General features: G+C 43.2%; 1 protein-coding gene across 1 annotated transcript in view; it reads right to left on the minus strand.

The window, feature by feature from the left end:
* Positions 1-13,921, minus strand: part of LOC142490448 (G-protein coupled receptor 54-like) — a 197,769-nt gene extending 183,848 nt beyond the window's left edge. The window contains exon 1 of the mRNA XM_075592805.1: positions 13,600-13,921. Coding sequence (XP_075448920.1) covers positions 13,600-13,921 — 322 coding nt within the window. The remainder of the gene's footprint in view (positions 1-13,599) is intronic.
* Between the last annotated feature and the right edge of the window lie 6,892 nt (positions 13,922-20,813).

Raw genomic sequence — 20,813 nt, forward strand, 5'->3', positions numbered from 1 at the left:
CGCGTGCCCCAGGCTCTCCGTGGCGGAAGCTCAGGCCCTGCGAGCCTACAGGTTATACAGCATATGGTAGCGGACTGTGTTCAATAGGAAACAGGGCTTCATTTACTGTATGTTTTGTCTTGCCACCGCTGGTGTGTACTTTTTGCATATACCCCTAAACATTATCTAACTACTTTGGTGCCTAATATTAACAAAATACTATTTAAATCTGTACATATTTGGTATCAATGTACCCAGGAAAATTACATTTAGTATTTTTTTTTTCATGATTACACACAGCTGGTAGGAGAAAAAGAGAAGCAAAGTCTAAACTTAGTGGTATTGATATTTTTGTCATAAATTGACATTGTTTTAAAAAAAGATTCCTTGACAGAATTGTTTTATTGTGTGGAATGCCATTTTACCTGGGTGAATTCCTTTGGGGCATTTTTAAGCGGTAGGTAGTATTTCCTTGTCAGTGATGGCATGCACCTTTACATGCAGCCCTAAATAGTCTTGCTAATTTGGGGTCTGTATTGGCCCCTAAAAATAAAAAATATGTACACCTCTACTTATTTGAACGGAAGAAGTTTGTTAGAGAAATCTGGGACAATATGAACAAAAATAAAAAAATCCCCATATTTATGACATTGTTTCTTGGTCATACTGCATGATATGCAATTCATCCAATATACAGTAGACACAGCTGGAAAGCTTAACTTGTGGTAATTTTTATTTGTAATTTGCTTGGCCACGCAGATGGCAACTACTCTTGGCAGCGAAAAGTAAGTAAAACAAAGGATATTTGGAAAAAAACAAACAAACAAACAAATCAGTTCTGCTGCTTTAAAGAGATATATTAGAAAAGCAATGGAAAGACTCAGAATGCATCCTACGATATTGAAGAATAATACAGCACTTGACTTGTGATCCCATTCATTGTTTCCTAACTTTCTATTCCACTTCAACATGCCATGTAAAATAAATGCCATTCATTGCTTTCAATTACTCAATACATTAGAGACTTCCAGTCAAATCCATCCCCTGAAATAAATATGAGAAACATTATTCAGTATTTTACAGGAAAATAAGATACTACTGCGGCAACCAGCAATTTATAACAGAGAGACAGTTATCTTCCTACGTACAAGGAGTTGATCGTTTAAATCAAGTGTGGCGGTCATGTAAAATGCCTACAGTCATCTCTCCTGTTGGCAGTAAGGCCTGGTAAGTGTGGGCATGCCAGCAGTAATTATGGAGGTTTCCCCTCACACCCTGGTGGGGTGCTCTGTGTATGGCTGGGACTGGTCACATGCTCTGACTCCATGGTTAGTGATGTCAGAGATGTGTCAGCCTCAGAAGCTTACATAAGGCACAGCACTGTGTTCTAAAGTTAGTTGCTGGGAAGTTAGTTGTTCTGCTGAGAAAGGAGTTCCAGCTCTTGTCAGAGCTGAGGAAGGAGTTCAAGTTCTATCAGAGTGTCAGTTATGTTATAGTAACTCCATGGGAGGCTGTGTCCAGGGACCTGGCACAGGACAGTGATTCCTGCGGGAATAAGTGAATCCCTGATCTAGGTGACATACCTAACTAAAGGGAGCACTGGCAAAATGAGTGGCTGAAGATACTCCTTGTGGAGGGCAGTTGCCCTGCCGTGTCAATAAAGATGAGTTCAGCCAGAAACCCTCTCGTGTATCTATCTGGAATGAGTGTACAGAGAGGAGCACCACGGAGGAGTTCCTCGCCAGGATCATCCCCTTGCGGACGCAGGGACCCTGGTGAGGTGGAGGCGCTGCACTGGAACTAGGTGAGACTCAGCACACTACCTCAGCTGCCTGTCTGACGGATCCTCCCCACACACCATCATGCGGGAGACTCAGGAGTCCTGTAGCCAGCAGGTGCACCATCAGGCATATTCACACTGTAATGGGGTCCGGTTAGACCACAGGGGCCAATGTGAGATTGGGTGGGTCAGGCCGGGCCAGAAATACCGTTACACAAGTTTATGTTATTTATTTCAGTATTTATGCAATATACGAGATATGAGACATCTAATAGGAGCCTATACATTTAACTGCCATAATGGCAATTCTGTTTGAAAATGCACATTTTTTCACATGGAAACACATCTCCGTGTATTCATTAAACAGTTATTGTTTGTCTAAGCCATTGTACAGTACCACATCATTTTAGGTAACAATTGTACAGTGCAAATAAGGACATCTTTTAAAATTAGTTATTCAAATTTTCCAGAGAAAACAAGTTGGCATTCAGTAAATAATTGTTTTAGATACACAGAAGAAAAAAGAAATTCCCTGTAGAATACACTCAGTGCGGTGGTATATGACTTATAGAAATGTAAAACCCTTTTATTGGAACAAATAAAAATTAATGTAGGATTGGTATGGTAAATCTACGGCCAATCTATAGGACAATATAAATAGAGGCAAATGCCACTAGATTTCACTTGAAAGGTTGAAACGTCATGTATGGCTAAATAAATTAGTACATGATTAGGTATGCTGTAACTTACCCTCAACACCAGGCTTGATGTTGAGTACTGAACTGGGGGAATCATGCTGTATCAGCAGCTTTTCAATCATCCATTGAATCCTCTGTGCAAAAATACCAATAGTGCTGCTGGTTTCCTCATTGATGCTGAACCTTGAGATATTAGAAATCAGTGTGAAAATCTGCGTCAGCTGTCAGGACTGTTAACAGGGAGAATTGGCAGGACAGTTCCTCTATCTCTTTTCTTCATCAAGACAATTTACTACCGGTAGGCTAGAGTATGCAGCATGCACACAATAACGAGATTGTGCACGTATAGAAAGATACAACCAACCCATCCAAACTAAATTCAAATATGCAAACTGAAAAAGAAAAATTTCCCCGACAATAAAATACAAACTGTAAGAGAAAAAGCAATTACACTCTCATTAAAAAAATTTTTTTTTAAAAACATTCCAAAAATCAAATTTGCAGGTACAGTAATGTAGACAAGAGAACATCATATCCCAAATATATCAACACGATTGACTGCATTACAATCTAGTGAAAGTGCACACATAGAAAATAAAAACCTATGTATGGTCACGACACTAAAGTTGGTTTGGTTACACGGGTTAAACCTTAGTACATAGTGAGAGTAGGTGGATGAATAAGTTAATTAGTCACACCTAATGTAATAGCAGTGGTCTAATAATTCCACCTTGAGATTTGTGTAATAAGGAGCATGTATATACTGGTATTACTTAGCACCCCAGATTTAAACACCTACTGTAGAACTATTAATCATGCTCTGCTTTTGTCCCTCACTGCTGCCTGCATTAAGCCAACAAATGAAGTACCTGGGGTGGAAAGAGTGTTGGAAACCCTATTTAGGCACTGCAAATCTCCATAATTTTAGGTTACTATGTACAAATTACAAAATGCTAGCATCCTCAGAGTAGGCACAATTAGCGTGTATGTAGCCTGGAGGCACGGCACTCTGGCCGTATCAAGTTATAGCCTCCGTTTGTACTCTTTTTGTTGTTTAATTCTACAGCAAGTTTGTAGCAACTATGTAACAGTTTCTAGCAGCAGTGTATTCAAACTGCCGCCTCCCCCAGGACACGAGGGTCGTGACGTCAGCGCGCACCCCTTTTTGAAAGTTTGTGTCACACGCTTTCTCAGAGGTGGGACCGCCCAGTCAGCAGAGGAGATATTTATATATGTCCAGTTGCTATGGGGACAGGGTGAGTGTTAACCCTTATCCTTGCTGGTTTGTTAGTTCCAAAACAGGAAGTGTAGTGTAACCCTGGCTGGTTTTTGGCTACCAGTTGATTTAGTCAGTTGCCTCTACCTTGAGAGAGGCTGGTCTACCCATAACAATTCTGCAGGGGTCTGGCAATCTTTGGCTCTCCCTTAGAGGAGTGGAGGGAGACTATTCCCTTTACTCCACCAGGGAGTAAGGGAAGATATAGGACTGCTTCTGGAGCCCTTGGCATGGAGAGAAGGTCCAGAGACATCCTGAGGTTGAAGGCCCTAAGCTCTGCTGTTGCTGTACCATTGAAGTGTGCTAATAAAGTGTTCCAGTGTAACGCTTAGCTCACCACAAATGAGGCGTGACCGTGGGGCTTTGGTAAGGATTGTATAGAACGCCGACCACAACCGCCAGGGCGTGTCTGGAGTGTAGGATAGTCTTGCAAGCCGGGTCGGGGTTATAGAGGACAGCGTAAACGTGGTACTTGCCGGGTCTATGAGCAGAGAGTAGCGGAGAGTAGCGGATCATTGTGGTACGTAGCTGGGGTCAATATTGGAGAGAGTAGAGTCATTGTAAACCAAAGCCGGGTCAGCGCAGGAGAGTGCAGGATCGTCGTATACCAAAGCCAGGGTCAGTGCAGGAGAATATCACAAAGTCCAAAGTCCAAAGCAGGGTCAGTCAACAAGGTAAGAGGCAGACAAGGCAGGATGCAGTGAGATGCAGCATCACAAACAGAAGTTATGCTCGTCAGGGAAGGAGAGTTAAGACGGTATAAATAGGACCTCCCTCCAATGGGAGGCAACCAGGAAGTGGAGGCGCCCTCACTGTTAGGCTGCTGGATCGTGCGGGTACGTCCTATTGTGCAGCCAATTAGGAGTGGAGGTGGGACCACTAGAGAGCGCGCCACGGCACCCGCGTCAGTGCGGGGGCGGAGACCAGAGGCGGGAACTGCGGAGACAAGGGAGGGATGTGTGGGACTGCTGTGCCGCATATCTCCAATGTCAGAGTGGGGGCGGAGGTGGAGACCACAGGACGCAGAGGAGAGTGCGCACCGCACATGCGTCACGCGTCAATGCCGCTGGGGGGCGAGCGCACCCTGGACACGGGAACCACGGAGACAGACGGAGCCCGCACACTGTCCATGTGCCGCACATGAGAACCACTGCTGACATGCCCTCTTTTAGTGCCTCTGGATCCAGATGGACAGGTGAGGGATAAGGGGACAGAACCGCTGGAATGGTGAATACTCACATCTAGTTGTTTACCATACCTTCTTGCATTAGACTGAAATCTATCAAAGAGAAGAGTAAATAAGTCCTCCTGCAGGGATTTAACCCTCATCCCTGGGGTCTGCAAGAGATGGAGGCGCTGTCACCATAAGTATGAATCAGTTTATACCCCAGAAGCCTGTTCTGACATCCCCACCATCATGCGGGAGACTCAGATCTACTGTGAGCCAGCAGGTACTGTGAGCCAGCACCACACTCCATGTAGCAGCAGTGTAATCTCCCAGAGAGGGTGGAGGGACATGGGCTACATTTGTAGGCGCTGCTGAGATCATCAGGACAGGCTTTCAGCAAAGCAGAGCTGAAGGAAAATAATGAATGCTTCCAGAATAAGTGCTAAGGAAGGGGGGAAGCTAGGTGTACTGCACAGGGAAGAGCCCAGAGTACTGCTAGCCAGTAGCCAGACTATGAACCAGAGAATACTTGTATTGTTCTGCAATCGTTTGCAGTATGCTGCAGGAGGAAGATTTGCCTAGCCTGCGCTACATTGATGGCCCACTGGTCAGAGACTACCATGAGCTGTAGTTATATCAGGAGAGCGGGCCCTCTACAGAACTGGGAGGGTTGCGCTATGCAGAAGCACTTTATTCCACCCAAGATGGCGACTGCCCAGCAAGGGAGTGCATCGTGTGGACTGTGTGATCTTAAAATGGCGGCTGCTATGCAAGATAGTGCACTGCATGGTCTGTGGAACTTAAAATGGCAGCTCCCGCCAAGTCTGGGTGGCGCACGTGCTGCTTGCAAATAGGCTGCTCGAAAGCTGTTTGCAGAGATCTGCCCGGGTGTGGCACAAAAGCAAGAGCCCCATCCCTGTGAGGTGGGTGGTGCGAAAGCCGGAGCCGCGACCACCTACCCTGTGACTAGTTCAGAGCGGAGCCAAAGTCATGCGAAAATTGGACTCAGTATTAATATATGCACCTGGATTGAAAACTGGTTAAAGGACAGACACAGAGGGTTGTCATAAATGGAACATTTTCAGGTTGGGCTAAATTCGTGAGTGGAGTACCTCAGGGATCGGTACTGGGACCCCTGCTTTTTAACTTGTTTATTAATGACCTTGAGTTTGGCATCAAGAACAAAGTCTCCATCTTTGCTGATGATACTAAATTGTGTAAGGTAATAAAATCAAAGCAGGATGTAATTTCTCTTCAGAAGGACTTGGAGAGACTGGAAACGTGGGCAGGTAAATGGCAGATGAGGTTTAATACAGATAAATGTAAGGTTATGTATTTGGGATGCAAGAATAAAAAAGCGAATTACAAATTAAATGGGGATAAATTGGGGGAATGCTTGATGGAGAAGGATTTAGGAGTGCTTGTAGACAGCAGGCTTAGCAATAGTGCTCAAAGTCATGCAATAGCTGCAAAGGCAAACAAGATCTTATCTTGCATCAAACGGGCAATGGCTGGAAGGGAAGTAAAGAATTATGCCCCTTTGCAAAGCATTAGTAAGACCACACCTTGAAAATGGAGTACAATTTTGGGCACCAATCCAAAGAAAATACATTATGGAACTAGAGAGAGTGCAGAGAAGAGCCACCAAATTAATAAAGGGGATGGACAATCTAACTTATGAGGAGAGACTAACTAAATTAGATTTATTTACATTAGAAAAGAGGCATCTAAGAGGGGATATGATAACTATATACAAATATATTCGGGGACATTACAAGGAGCTTTCAAAAGAACTATTCATCTTAAGGGCAGTACAAAGGACTCGGGGGCATCCCTTAAGGTTGGAGGAAAGGAGATTTCACTAGCAACAAATGAAAGGGTTCTTTACAGTAATGGCAGTTAAAATGTGGAATTCATTGCCATGGAGACTGTGATGGCAGATACAATAGATTTGTTCAAAAACAGGTTGGACATCTTTTTAAATAGGAAAGTTATACAGGGATATGCCAAATAAGTATACATGGGAAGGATGTTGATCCAGGGATTAATTCGATTGCCAATTCTTGGAGTCAGGAAGGAATTTATTTTTCCCCTTATGAGATATCATTGGATGGTATGACTCTGGGGTTTTTTGTTTGCTTTCCTCTGGATCAAAAAGTAAGTATAGATATAGGATAAGGTATCTGTTGTCTAAATTTAGCATACTGCACCGACACAGTTTATTCTAACATTTGCCCATTATGAACGGGGCTTTTTTCAGCTGGAGCCCGGCTGGCGCCAAAACGGAGCCGCGAGCGAGCCGCATCTTTCCCCTTCCCGCGTGTTTAATTAAAATGCTTCCCCTTCCCCGAACGCCTGGCTGCTCCCCCAGCTTTGCGCAGCTTTGCGCAGCTTCCCCCTTACCCCTGCTGCCTCTGCAGGCTTCGGGGATGCCGGGGAACCCTGGACCGTGTGACTGGCGCCAGGGAAATCCCCAAACAAGCCGCCAGCTAGTCGCGACTTTCCCCACACCGCGGTTACGGCCGTGTTAGAATAAACAGTGTCGCCACTGTAAGTTGAACTTGATGGACGTGCGTCTTTTTTCAACCTCATCTACTTTGTAACTATATGCCTTGGTACCGTGCGCCCCTCCTCTAATCTCCACCAGAGGGAAGGGGCACAGTGAGCACCAATCTCAGAGCTCTACACAAACTAAGGGAGGAGCCGGATGCAAGCTGTCGCACCTTCAGTTCCTCAGAGTTGGCGACCAGGAAAGAGTTCTTTGTCAAGCGCTTATACTTCTAGTCGTCCACATCAAGAGAATTATGGCTGACTGTCGTCTGACTACATATCATCTCCCAGGAGGCTTCCTGGTAGTAGAAGTAGCAGGTCAAGAGTTCCTACAGTGTCTGTGTCTGCAATGCAGGATACCCGGGGGTGAACCCAGTACCACTGCCCGCTGCATGCAGTGTGGTACATTTTACCTTTGGCCGGTAGATACGCTTATTGTCGTCGGTGCCCAGCCGGAGGGCTCGTACATGACTCTGACCGAAGTGGACAGCCTCGACGATGTGACCGCACAGGGTCAGTGTGCTATAAAGGACGTTCCAGGGGGTCCGTGCACCCCGGTTCCAGACCTGGTTCCAGAGCCGGGACCCCAGATGTTGGAACCCAAGAAGGGTAAGGTGACTGCCAAGGGAGAGTTGGGTGTGCTTCCACTGGTGGTGCAGGAGCGGAACCGCTTCATGCCAATTGCTGCCAGTGACTGCGAGGTGCCCCGACACCATTCCCCTGTGGAGGTTTTCCTGCCCCATTCATCGGATAATGAACATGACAGCCTCGCATCAGTGGTGACGTTCCAACCGGCGGACAACTCCAGCGGTGCTGTAAAAAGAAATTCACCTACCCGTGATGTGGAGCGGGTGAGCCCAGACATCCAAGACAGCAAGCGCTGGTGCGGCCTGTACCGCGGAGAAGCCCCACCACTGTGGAGGCTCCCAGTGCCATCGAGGAGGAACCTGTTGCTGCTCCAGAGGACCAGATGACCATCGCGAGCTCGCGGAGCGGTGAGGAACGAACCCCTTACTCCCGTCAGGCCACGACAGAGGAATCCTGAGACGAGGCCCATCCCGGCACTTACTTCTTTGTGAAGGACCACACCGAGTATCCTGTGCCAAGCCCAGCAGACGACGTACTTCCGGTGCGGAACCTGGACCTGAAACAGGACTCCACGACTGACTGTAGATTACGTCACTTCCGTGTCGACCACCGGAGCAGATCGGGACTATGCTGCAACCGCTCCGGTAAGTACTGCCCCCTCTAGGAAGGACATGGAACTTTATATGCAGGCGGTTGTGGGCCGAGGGAAAAGGAGGTCTGTAGACCCTGACCTTAAATAGACTCCAACAGGTCGAGGCATAGCCCGACCCAAGGACTTTGCCAAAGACTATGCCGTTTCATATGCCCCGAGCTTAGGGCCTTCACCCTCAGGATGTCCCTGGACCTTCACTCCCAGCCAAGGGCACCAGAAGCAGTCCCATCTCTTCCCTTACTCCCTGGTGGAGTAAAGGAAATAGTCTCCCTCCGCTCCTCTAAGGGAGGGCCACAGATTGCCAGTCCGCTGCACAATTGTTATGGGTAGACCAGCCTCTCTCAAGGAAGAGGCAACTGACTAAATCAAGAAAGTGCAGCTCATTAAGTACAGTCAAAGCAAGAACAACCCCTGTGCCCCTGATTGGACACAAGACCTGGTTGCACCGCCTTCTCTGTGACTCACTGAGGCTGCATTGAAGTGGGGAAAACCCATGATTACTCCTGGCAAGTCTGCTTTTACTAGGGCTTTCTGCCAGGAGGAGGGCAGACTTGTAGCCCAAAACCAGCCAGGGTTACACTACACTTCCTGTTTTGGAACTAACAAACCAGCAAGGATAAGGGTTAACACTCACCCTGTCCCCATAGCAACTGGACATGTATAAATATCTCCTCTGCTGACTGGGCGGTCCCACCTCTGAGAAAACGTGTGATGCGAAACGTACGAAACAGTGGTGCGCGCTGATGTCACGACGCTTGTGTCCTGGGGGAGGCGGCAATTTGAATACACTGCTGCTAGAAACTGTTACATAGTTACTACAAACTTGCTGTAGAATTAAACTACAAAGAGAGTACAAACGGAGGCTATAACTTGATACGGCCAGAGTGCCGTGCCTCCAGGCTACATACACGCTAATTGTGCCTACTCTGATGATGCTGGCATTTTGTAATTTGTACATAGTAACCTAAAATTATGGAGATTTGCAGTGCCTAAATAGGGTTTCCAAAACTCTTTCCACCCCAGGTACTTCATTTGTTGGCCTAATGCAGGCAGCAGTGAGGGACAAAAGCAGAGCATGATTAATAGTTCTAGGTGTTTAAATCTGGGGTGCTAAGTAATACCAGTATATACATGCTCCTTATTACACAAATCTCAAGGTGGAATTATTAGACCACTGCTATTACATTAGGTGTGACTAATTAACTTATTCATCCACCTACCTTCACTATGTACTAAGGTTTAACCCTGTATAACCAAACCAACTTTAGTATCGTGATCATACATAGGTTTTTATTTTCTATGTGTGCACTTTCACTAGATTGTAATGCAGTAAATGTTTGAGTGATTGCTTCCTCTATATGGCCTCACATTTGGCCAGTATAGGGAATCATTTTTGTGCTCCAAATTCAGAAAGTGAATTTGGAGTTCATGTTAATAATTAATAGTGATACTGATTTACTCTACCAGATACTATATGTATATTTAAACCTCTAGTTGGATTCACTATAAAATGATTATTGCAGTCATCTCTAAGTAAATTGTGTTGACTGTGAGAATTGTGAGAGATTAATATTTCCTACAGTGGTATTTCTAGGGTTTTCACTTGGGGGGAGATATAAAACATACTTTCATGTATAAATATGCAAGTATTATTTTTTGGTCCAAAATGTTATCGTGTTGATATATTTGGGATATGATGTTCTCTTGTCTACATATACTGTACCATCAGATTTGATTTTTGGAATGTTTTTTAAAAAATTTTTTTTTTTAATGAGAGTGTAATTGCTTGTTCTCTTACAGTTTGTATTTTATTGTCGGGGAAATTTTTCTTTTTCAGTGTGCATATTTGAATTTAGTTTGAATGGGTTGGTTGTATCTTTCTATACAGTACGTGCAAAATCTCATTATTGTGTGCATGCTGCAAACTCTATCCTACCGGTAGTAAATTGTCTTGATGAAGAAAAGAGATAGAGGAACTGTCCTGCCAATTCTCCCTGTTAACAGTCCTGACAGCTGATGCAAATTTTCACACTGATTTCAAATATCTCAAGGTTTAGCAGCAATGAGGAAACCAGCAGCACTATTGGTATTTTTGCACAGAGGATTCAATGGATGATTGAAAAGCTGCTGATGCAGCATGATTCCCCCAGTTCAGTACTCAACATCAAGCCTGGTGTTGAGGGTAAGTTACAGTATACCTAATCATGTACAGGCATACCCCGCATTAACGTACGCAATGGGACCGAAGCATGTATGTAAAGTGAAAATGTACTTAAAGTGAAGCACTACCTTTTCCCCACTTATTGATGCATGTACTGTACTGCAATCGTCATATACGTGCATCACTGGTGTAAATAACGCATGTGTAACAGGCTCTATAGTCTCCCCGCTTACGCACAGCTTCGGTACAGGTAGGGAGCCGGTATTGCTGTTCAGGACGTGCTGACAGGCACGCATGCTTGAGCTGCCGTTTGCCTATTGGGCGATATGTCCTTACTCGCGAGTGTATTAAAGTGAGTGTCCTTAAACCGGGGTATGCCTGTCCTAATTTATTTAGCCATACATGACGTTTCAACCCGTGGTTCTTTATCAAGTGAAATCTAGTGGCATTTGCCTCTATTTATATTGTCCTATAGATTGGCCATAGATTTACTATACCAATCCAACATAAATTTTTATTTGTTCCAATAAAAGTGTTTTACATTTCTATAAGTCATATACCACCGCACTGAGTGTATTCTACAGGGAATTTCTTTTTTCTTCTGTGTATCTAAAACAATTATTTACTGAATGCCAACCATGTATTAATTTATTTAGCCATAAGGCGCCATTAGACGTTTCAACCTGTGGTTCTTTATCAAGTGAAATCTAGTGGCATTTGCCTCTATTTATATTGTCCATATAACAAGCCTGGTGTTGAGGGTAAGTTACAGTATACCTAATCATGTTGTCCTAGTGATAAATATAGTTAGATTCATTTGTTAATTAGGAGTTCATTCAAAAAATCATGAAAAGTTTACTCATTGGTTGTTTGCTCTTAACTTGGGGGACTTGATGCACCAAAAGAAACTGCTGCCTTGTGCTATGGAAGCGTAATACTGGACACAGCTGAAATTGGATTTCAAATTGGTACCAGTCTACTTGGACCTGTAAGACATTCAAGGGTGCACTGGATACCTCTAACGGTCCAGTGGGGTAACAACTTTAATAGGGAAGCATCATATTCAGTCAGAGCAGGAAATGGTGTCACAAATTAATAACTATTTCAGTGTATTATATTTTCTTTCAGAGAGTCATTAAATCCATTGTATTTGATCTCCAGAAGGTCATATCTGGTTCATTATGCGGAGGCAGACAAAGGATATAGTACATAACCATTGGCACACTGGGGTAACTCTTCATGGCTTCCTTCTCTGTCTTGTACATCTTTTCTATTTCCACAAGATTGGGGATACAGGTCCTTGCTCATGGAATCTACTTGGAAAATGTGGAGCCCCTTTCTTTTCTCCACAGACAGGAAATCTATATGGTAGAGCTACGGATGGTCTTAATTACTTATTTTAGCTTCAAGTGGGATTCAAAGTTAGCAAAGTGTTGAAATCTACATCAGCAGGTTCAGGAAAGGAATATCTTCCCTTGTGGGTATACAAAAGAAGTAGGGCAATAGGAGACAGTTAGTTTTACAAGTAAATTGCATCAGCATATTATTAGTAAGTTAATTTGTGGAAGTATTGAGAACAAGTAAAAAAAATATTAAAACGGTTTTGAATTCAGTATTTAGTTGGCTAACATATGGCACAGCAGACAGCTAATAAAAGAAGGGATTCTGAATTTAGAGCCACAACATTCCAGGTTCTTCCAGTCAAACACGTTTTTAAGAAATGTAAAATATTGATGTATGTTTGTCTTGCATTTTGACGAGTGACACCATTTGTTATTTATACAAAGAACCAACATTACCACTTACAGATGCAGCGGGCGTTATTCGAACACTTCACGCGTTGTATACCTTGGAATACCCATGTCATGGCGCGGGATTCCTTCCAACCGTACCGCCTTTAGACGCGAGTGCAGGCGAGTACAAAAAATTGCATTTTAGTGTTCTGGTTTTTAAACACATGAAATTGACAGAGTAGCACAGTACTGTACACATTGCAATTCATTTCATAAAAAGAAACAGAATCCATGAAATTCAAACAAAGGAACCGCCATAAACACGTGTGCCTGGGGCGATTGGCCGCGTTAGTGCCGCGTGGAAAACAGCAGCGCACACGAAAACGGCTCAGTGATTTGTTCGATTAACGGCCACTGTATCTGGAGCCTTTCCATCATCAATGCTTTAGTAACAGAAATGGAAACACGATTTTGTGATGTGCCAGGGTCTCTAGTGATTGGTGATCAGTTATTAAATGAGAGAATAAAAGTGTAACTTCTTAAAAGTGATTTGTGCTTTCTAAAAGAAACTCCTTTGTGACTGTGGCAGAATAACATGTAATGTTTACTATATTACGGCGCTGCTCTAATTATTTAAGTTTTCAGAATTTCTTTGTAACAGGCATAATTATTATTAAAATGAAAAAGGTATCTCAAAAATGGAAACCCCAAAAAAAGGAAATTCAGTGTGATTTATTAAATCCTAAAATAACCAAGCAATAATTGATCTTTGTAATAAAACTACTACTTGTTTTGTTGGAATGATTTGTATTTCATCTTGTTTTGTGATGTCAAATTATTACATTTTAGAAAGATGAAATGACTTTCCTGATTTCAATGTGAATATTGTATTGAATATAAATGTAAGTGATTCAAACTAAAAGGGACTTTGCTGACAATCATAAATCAATACAATATAAGGAAGAATAAAAGGTTTGGTTGAAAGTAACATTTTATTAAAAGTTTTGTGCTTACCTATGAAGAAGTTGGTGACTGTCCTCATCGGTCTGTGTTTAGTTATGACATATATAACCAGCGAGTTACCTATTAGCCCCACCAGCATGATGAGGGCAAAGAATAAAGGGACAAGCCAGGCATCCACCAGCAATGGGGGTATCTGATCTGAGTCATATATTGAACCATTGCTCCCAGTTGGAATAGAAGGGGGATGAATATTTGAACTCTCCACAGTTGGGTAATCTAACCCAGAGTCATTAAGGCAGGAAAGCATTGAAGAATTCTCAATGGCAACTCGCTGTGGCTCAAGATGGTATGAGGTGAGACTTGCACCTGTCATCCCTTCCAGGAGGTACGTTTCAGCAGCTAAAAGAGCTAACCAGGCAGTAACTCACTTCACTTTTCTGTGCCAAGATTTATCCTTGTCTTCACACCTTCACCTTCCACAGTTTGCCTTGTTATTGTCATTAAACAATGGATTTTTTGTTGGTTGGTTGTCACACTTCAGGACATTTGAGATGAGATTTGATTGCAGATTTAAAAAAAAAAAGTCTTTGATAGTCACAGTTTCATTGCAGGACAAAGTAAACTATTTTTTCTAATTTTCAATCCTGTTAATTCCTATCTCCTTTGATTTCACACTTTTCTTTTCTCAGTAGTCAGCTGTAAGGTTAATAACAGAAGGTGCTCATTTCTTACTGTATATCCTTGACTCAATTTTCAGTTGTCGTTTGTGCTATATTCCCACACAGTGTGTAATGCAGACATCAGCGCAGAGAGAGGAATAGAAAAGAGCAGATCAAGGAAACAGCTCCCTCTGGGTCCTAAAGATAACTATGCAAAATGTAAATACATTTGGGTGGTGGTATATCAAGTGTCTGTGCATCAAGGTTCAGTTTGCAATTTGTGAAGTCTCATTAGGAAGATGTATGGAGTACAGTAGAGATGGATGAATGTGTCAAAGGGGCCTATGCACTAAGCGCTGATAAGCCACTTATCGAGACATTTTCACCAAAAAAGCTTACTGCTATTCAGTAAGCCCTGATAAGTCGTCGATAAAAGCCCTTTTCTGCAATTGTTTTTCCAAGGGGGGAAAAAAAACCTCCAAATGACCGTTCTTGTTTTATCCATTGTAACTCCGCTGGATTAGGAGATGTGTGTATCTCGAAAGCTCGCACAAATAAAAGCATTTTGTTAGCCATAGAATAGTATCATTTATTCGTTTTTGATTATTAAGCTCGGCTAACACGGTACAGATACCTCTACATATTACATATTATATATATATATATATCGAAAACACACACAGAAAAGCCTGCAACTAACTAGAAAAGTGACACAATTTGTTTGCTTAAATCAAAAATAATTTATTACTGATAATAATAATAACCTGATGACGGTGCTGGGGACAAAAATATGGAAACAACAAAAAAGAAGAGAAAAGAGTCCCACTAAAAGCACTCAAGCAAATGTAAATAATGAGTTGATTTATTCAAAGGAAAAAACATGGATTACAAAAAATTAATTAAAACAGTCCCCTTGGAACCCCTGAGACAAGGAATCTGGCCTAAATACAATGTTAAAGATAAGTATTTAATGTAAATTGCAAGGCAAGGCTAAACTTACAATAGAAACCTGCTCAATAATCTAAAGATGTTGATCAAGGTCAGAACCTATGCTGGAAAACTACAAAAATACTCTGCCTATATGCTGCTGAATAAATAAACCAATGAAGTACCACTCAATCACAAATGACAAGTAATAACATGAACAGATGATCACAATGGAAAAGCCTCATGTGAAGTATACTTGCAAGTAACAAGATAGTATGAAGTTTGAGAGTCCCCAGGGAGAGAATGGAGTAGCATAAATTGCAGATAAGAGTATCCAGCTAAGGTCCAATGTAAGATTGGGGGGGGGGTCCCAGGGGGAGTACACACACAGCCCCAGGGGGGCTGAGACGTTCTCCTGCAGGGATTTCACCCTTTATCCCTGGGGTCTGCAGGAGATGGAGGCGCTGTCACCTTGAGTACTAATCAGTTATGCTCCAGAAGCCTGTTCTGACATCCCCTACCATCATGCAGGAGACTCAGATCAACTGTAAGCCAGCAGGTATGCACCACACTCCATATAGCAGCAGTGTAATCTCCCAGGGGGGGGGGGGGCATGTGTTACATTGGAGGCGCTGCTGAGAGCATCAGGACAGGAAAAACTGAAATAAACTAATTTAAGCTTCCAGAGCAAGTGCTAAGGAAGGAGGGAGTCTAGGGGTAGTCAGGGGGATGGGATCCTCGCAAAGCATGACCTAGACGGCCCTAAAGGGTTAATAGGTCTGTAGACAAGGCTATTGCTGTCCTAGTCAAACCTGAGGCGGGTAATCGGGGTACCTAGACGGGGGTGTACCTGGGTGTTCCCCAGGAGCCACCGAAGGAAGGATCTGCGAGACACTGGCAGCCAAAAAGGGGAGACACCCAAGTACTGCAGGGGGAAGCTCAGAGTACTATTAGCCAGTAGCCAGACTATGGCCCACAGAGCACTTGTATTGGTCTGCAATCTTTTGCAGTATGCTGCATGGAGTTTTGCCTAGCCTGGGGTACATTGATGTCCCACTGGTCAGAGACTACCATGGGTCGTACAGTAAAGAAACCAGACCCTAGACATTATTATTGAGTACAGGGATTCTCCCCGTTGGAGAAGTCCCAGCATTCGTTATTATAATGATCACCATCCAAGGTGGGTGGGTAAATATATGCAGGTACTATGACTGTATTAACTGTGTACCATTTTAATGTCTGATGTATTGTTGCAGGTTACTTGCCTACAGGATGGCCCAGCAAATTTAGGTCCTAGTGGGGACCATTGGATTCCACCAGAGGGAGAGTGTAGCCCTGGCTGGTTTTGGGCTACCAGTCTGCCCTCCTCCTGGCAGTAAGTCCTATTAAAAGCAGTCTTGCCAGGAGTAATCATGGTTTCCCCCACTTTTATGCAGCCTCAGTGAGTCACAGAGAAGGCGGTGCAACCAGGCCTTGTGTCCAATCAGGAGCACAGGGGTGGTTCCTTCTTTGCCTGTACTTAATGAGCTTAGTACTTCCTTCATTTAGTTAGTTGCCTCTACCTTGAGAGGCAGGTCTACTAATACTAAGCTGTGCAGGGCTCTGTCCGTTTGTGACCCTCCCTTAGGGGAGAGGAGGGAGACTATTCCCCTTACTCTACCAGGGAGTAAGGGAAGAGCTAGGACTTCTTCTAGTGCCCTTGGCTGGGAGTCCAAGGTCCAGGGACATCCTGTGGGTGAAGGCCCTAAGCTCTGTTGCTATTGCTGTATCCTTGAAGTGTGCTAATAAATTGTTCCAGTGTTTAATATACCTTCCTGTCTCAAATTCGGAGATAGGGCTGATCACAGCAAGAGATAGGGCTGGAGGCAGGTGTCCAATAAAAAAGTCTTCATTAATTAAATAAGCATGAAAGCAGACAGATACAGGATCCTCTGATGCGTTTCTCGCCCGACAGGCGCCTGTCGGGCGAGAAACGCGTCAGAGGACCCGGTATCTGTCTGCTTTCATGCTTAATTAATTAATGAATACTTTTTTATTGGACACCTGCCTCCAGCCCTATCTCTTGCTGTGATCAGCCCTATCTCCGAATTTTTGCCTGAAGCACGCCTCATCGGGATCCAGCTGACTCCGTTATCGTGAGTTTTATTTATTATTTATTTTCACGGATCTTCCTCCAGTAGCCAGTGTGTTTTCTACATCCCTCCAGCCGTCCAGACCGCTGGGCAGAGACATGTGCTTTCACACAGGGTGAGTGTTGTATTGCTTCACTTACCCGTGTTAGCACAGTCAGTCCCCTTCATTGGTCTTATCTTATGGGGTTATATAGGAGTGAGATTTCTTCAATTTACACACTTTATTGTGCACTTGGATGGACTTGTGTTATATGGTACATGGATCTTGGATTTGCTTGACATATTGTTATACCACGCAGTGATGTTTTGTAGCACCAGTTAGGGGATTGTTACTTATTCTCCTATGCTGTACTACCTTCCTGTCTCAGATTGAAATCTATCAGAGGGAAGGCTGAGATGTTCTCCTGCAGGGATTTCACCCCTTATCCCTGTTGTCTGCAGGAGATGGAGGCGCTGTCACCGTGAGTACGAATCAGTTATGCCCCAGAAGCCTGTTCTGACATCCCCTACATCATGTGGGAGACTCAGATCTACTGTGAGCCAGCAGGTATGCACCACACTCCATGTATCAGCAGTGTAATCTCCCAGGGGGGGGGGGGAACATGTGACAGATGATACAGAGACACAGAGACACAGAGACACAGAGACACAGAGACACAGAGACACAGAGACACAGAGACACAGAGACACAGAGACACAGAGACACAGATTGTATGAGAAAAAGAGATGACCCCGCATCCATGGGACAAATTAAGGCAACTATACAACCGACTTTTCTAATATAAGAAATTTAAGATGTAATCATCTGTCGGTGGTGCTATAGGGGCATAAATTATTGCAATGAAAAAGGAAAAAGAGCCCCAATGAAAGCACTCTGGTATGCCTGACAGTACAAAACCACAATGTTTATTGAAAAAGTTACAGAACATAAAGTAAAAATTAAAGCACAGAAAATTTAAAACAAGGCATGGATCCCCTGAGAGGTGCAAACTTGATTAACCCTCAATTCAGGGAGTTACCCTGAGAGACAGTACAAAAGTCTAATAAGACATATACGTGCTAAAGAGTACCTGACAGGGTGTAAATGAGAAAGCTACTAACAGACATAGAAAGGTGGCTAAATAAGGTGACTGATGGACTGTATAACAGAGTGCAGCAGTCTCCCTAAATCTGGGGATAAATGTACACCATTACAATAACAACAGACTAACTGTGAAAAAACACATATATAGTCAGAAGAAGCACACCATGGTCTGTAGTAGCAAATAAATGATACTTCACCTCATGTCAGGTACTCAGCACAGTCTTGGAGGAATCAAGGAGAAAAGCTCGCAGCACATAAGTATGTCCTAGAGAGGGGACACAACAGGGGATCCTGCCACTGGACCTGCTCCTACGCGGTTCGGCCTTAGCCTTCAACTGGGAGTGGTACAGTGGACAGTGTAACATGCACCTTAAAAAGGGATTTAATTAGGCTGGTGATAGTGGGCACCTGTGGTGTTTAATAGGTGGCACATGTAGTAGGGAGTAAACTAGTTCATTAGCATACTGTGTCACAGAAGCATCACGGGCTGAGGGCCAGTGATAGGGATATATTTCCTAAGTTCCTACCCATAGAAGGGCAGTTCTGGCAAAACGGTGTCTCAAACGGGGTACTGCGCATGCGCATGACGTCACGGACGTGCGACTAGGCCAGAGGTGTCGCCTGTAACGAATCATTTAGGGGCTGGTCTAAGGAGGAAGCATTGGGGACTGAGGGCAAAAAACGTGCATCACGGATGCAAATGCGCATGACCGTGAGTCATGCGTCAGCGTCCCTGGCGCCCTGCGCTTAGTCATCAAGAAAATGGCAAATACCTCTGTTATGTGAAGCCTCTAGGCTCCTGACTGCGCATGATTCCCCTTAGATGCCAGTAATAGCGCGATCTATAGGCTTTAATTCATGTCCAAACGTCACTTGCGCGAGTACTATGTATACACCTCACTGGTCAAAAGGGAGAATAAACTTATCTTAAAGGGGCATTACCAACAGTAAGTAGAGAACATGAATAAACTTCTCATCAATCATGTATGGTCACTGAGCAGAACAGTTAAGTTTTCAATCACATAAGATTAGTGTTACAGTTGTAAACGTAATAGTTGTTACTGATATTACACCTTACACAAAAAATTGCATAAACATACATTTAAACAGAGACTGGATAGCCAGCTGTCAGATCTCTATTACGAATGTATTTGTGCTTCACAAGAAATTTAAAACTCCCTCCTCAGGAATTGCATGACTTAAGCATCCTCTATAATTATGCCAATATGTAAGCAAATTAGTATTACATTTTTCAAAGAGATCTGTATATAACTGTCTCCAATCATACTGTGATACACTTGTATCTGTCCAGTCACTTCTCGTAAGTTTCCTCATAAGATGTCATAGATCATACCCGTGACAGTAAAGATGGTAGTGTGATAAAGTCCATAACACAAAAAGTATGAATATAATCCTGAGATGTGTATAACATCTCACATGAAAACACATTGTTTCTGTCCTGAACATAGTCCCAATTCATGATCTGTACTTAATCATACAGTCTGTGATGGTATGTTGATAGCATGATGGATTAATTTCCACGCTCTCGATTGTCCTATATGGTGCACACTCACGATCGAAAAGAATGTGTGTAGTGAATATTCTCCTTGATATAGTGTAAATTCCTGGGTGATCCAATATTGCCAGCTCTTGGATGATGTATTGTTCCATTCGTGATGATCCTCTGTGACAGCCAATGCTCTTTGTGTGGATAAGGTCGTTATGCAGATTGCGATGTGATGTAAATCAAGTCCCAAGTTTTCGCTGATTCTATGCGGTGCAAACCCAGGACTCTGCAAGTGAATACGGGCAGAAAGAGAGAAGCAGAAAGGAGGGAGAGAGGGGAGTGAATGAGATTCTCATCACTACAGTCTGGACACAGGGGATTGAAACACTGACTACTGATGCAGCAAAGAATTAACACATAATAGCTATGATAAACAAATGAGCAAACAGAAGCAGAACATATAAAGCACACAATAGTGTGAATCACTGCCAGGACAAGTGATGCCAAAACAGCGGGGAGAGATAATATCTCTCTATTATTGTTAATGTGTGTTAATTCTTTGCTGCATCAGTAGTCAGTGTTTCAATCCCCCTTTTTTTGGGTAATACTGTTCAGGGTGTGAGACTTATTTTTTTTTATCTCCCCTGTATGCCTCCCTCTCCCTTTTTTTTCTTTTCCCTTGGTTGTTTTTTGATTATATATTTATTCCAATGCTGTGATTTGTATTTTACATCATAGAATCAGGCATCTATACCAGTGGGTAATATATATATATGTATTTTCTTTAATCTTTGTCTTATTAAACTTCTTTAGTATCATTTATTAGTATATATACAGATACATATTTATTATTATTCAGATACACTTTAGTTTTTTGTTTGGTACACAGTATTCCTTGATATATAGTAACTTTTCACAGATATTATTTTGGCTGTCTTCAGTATGTCTATGTTTTT

This window comes from Ascaphus truei, chromosome 1 (assembly GCF_040206685.1).
Source record: "Ascaphus truei isolate aAscTru1 chromosome 1, aAscTru1.hap1, whole genome shotgun sequence".
Taxonomy (NCBI): Eukaryota; Metazoa; Chordata; class Amphibia; order Anura; family Ascaphidae; genus Ascaphus; species Ascaphus truei.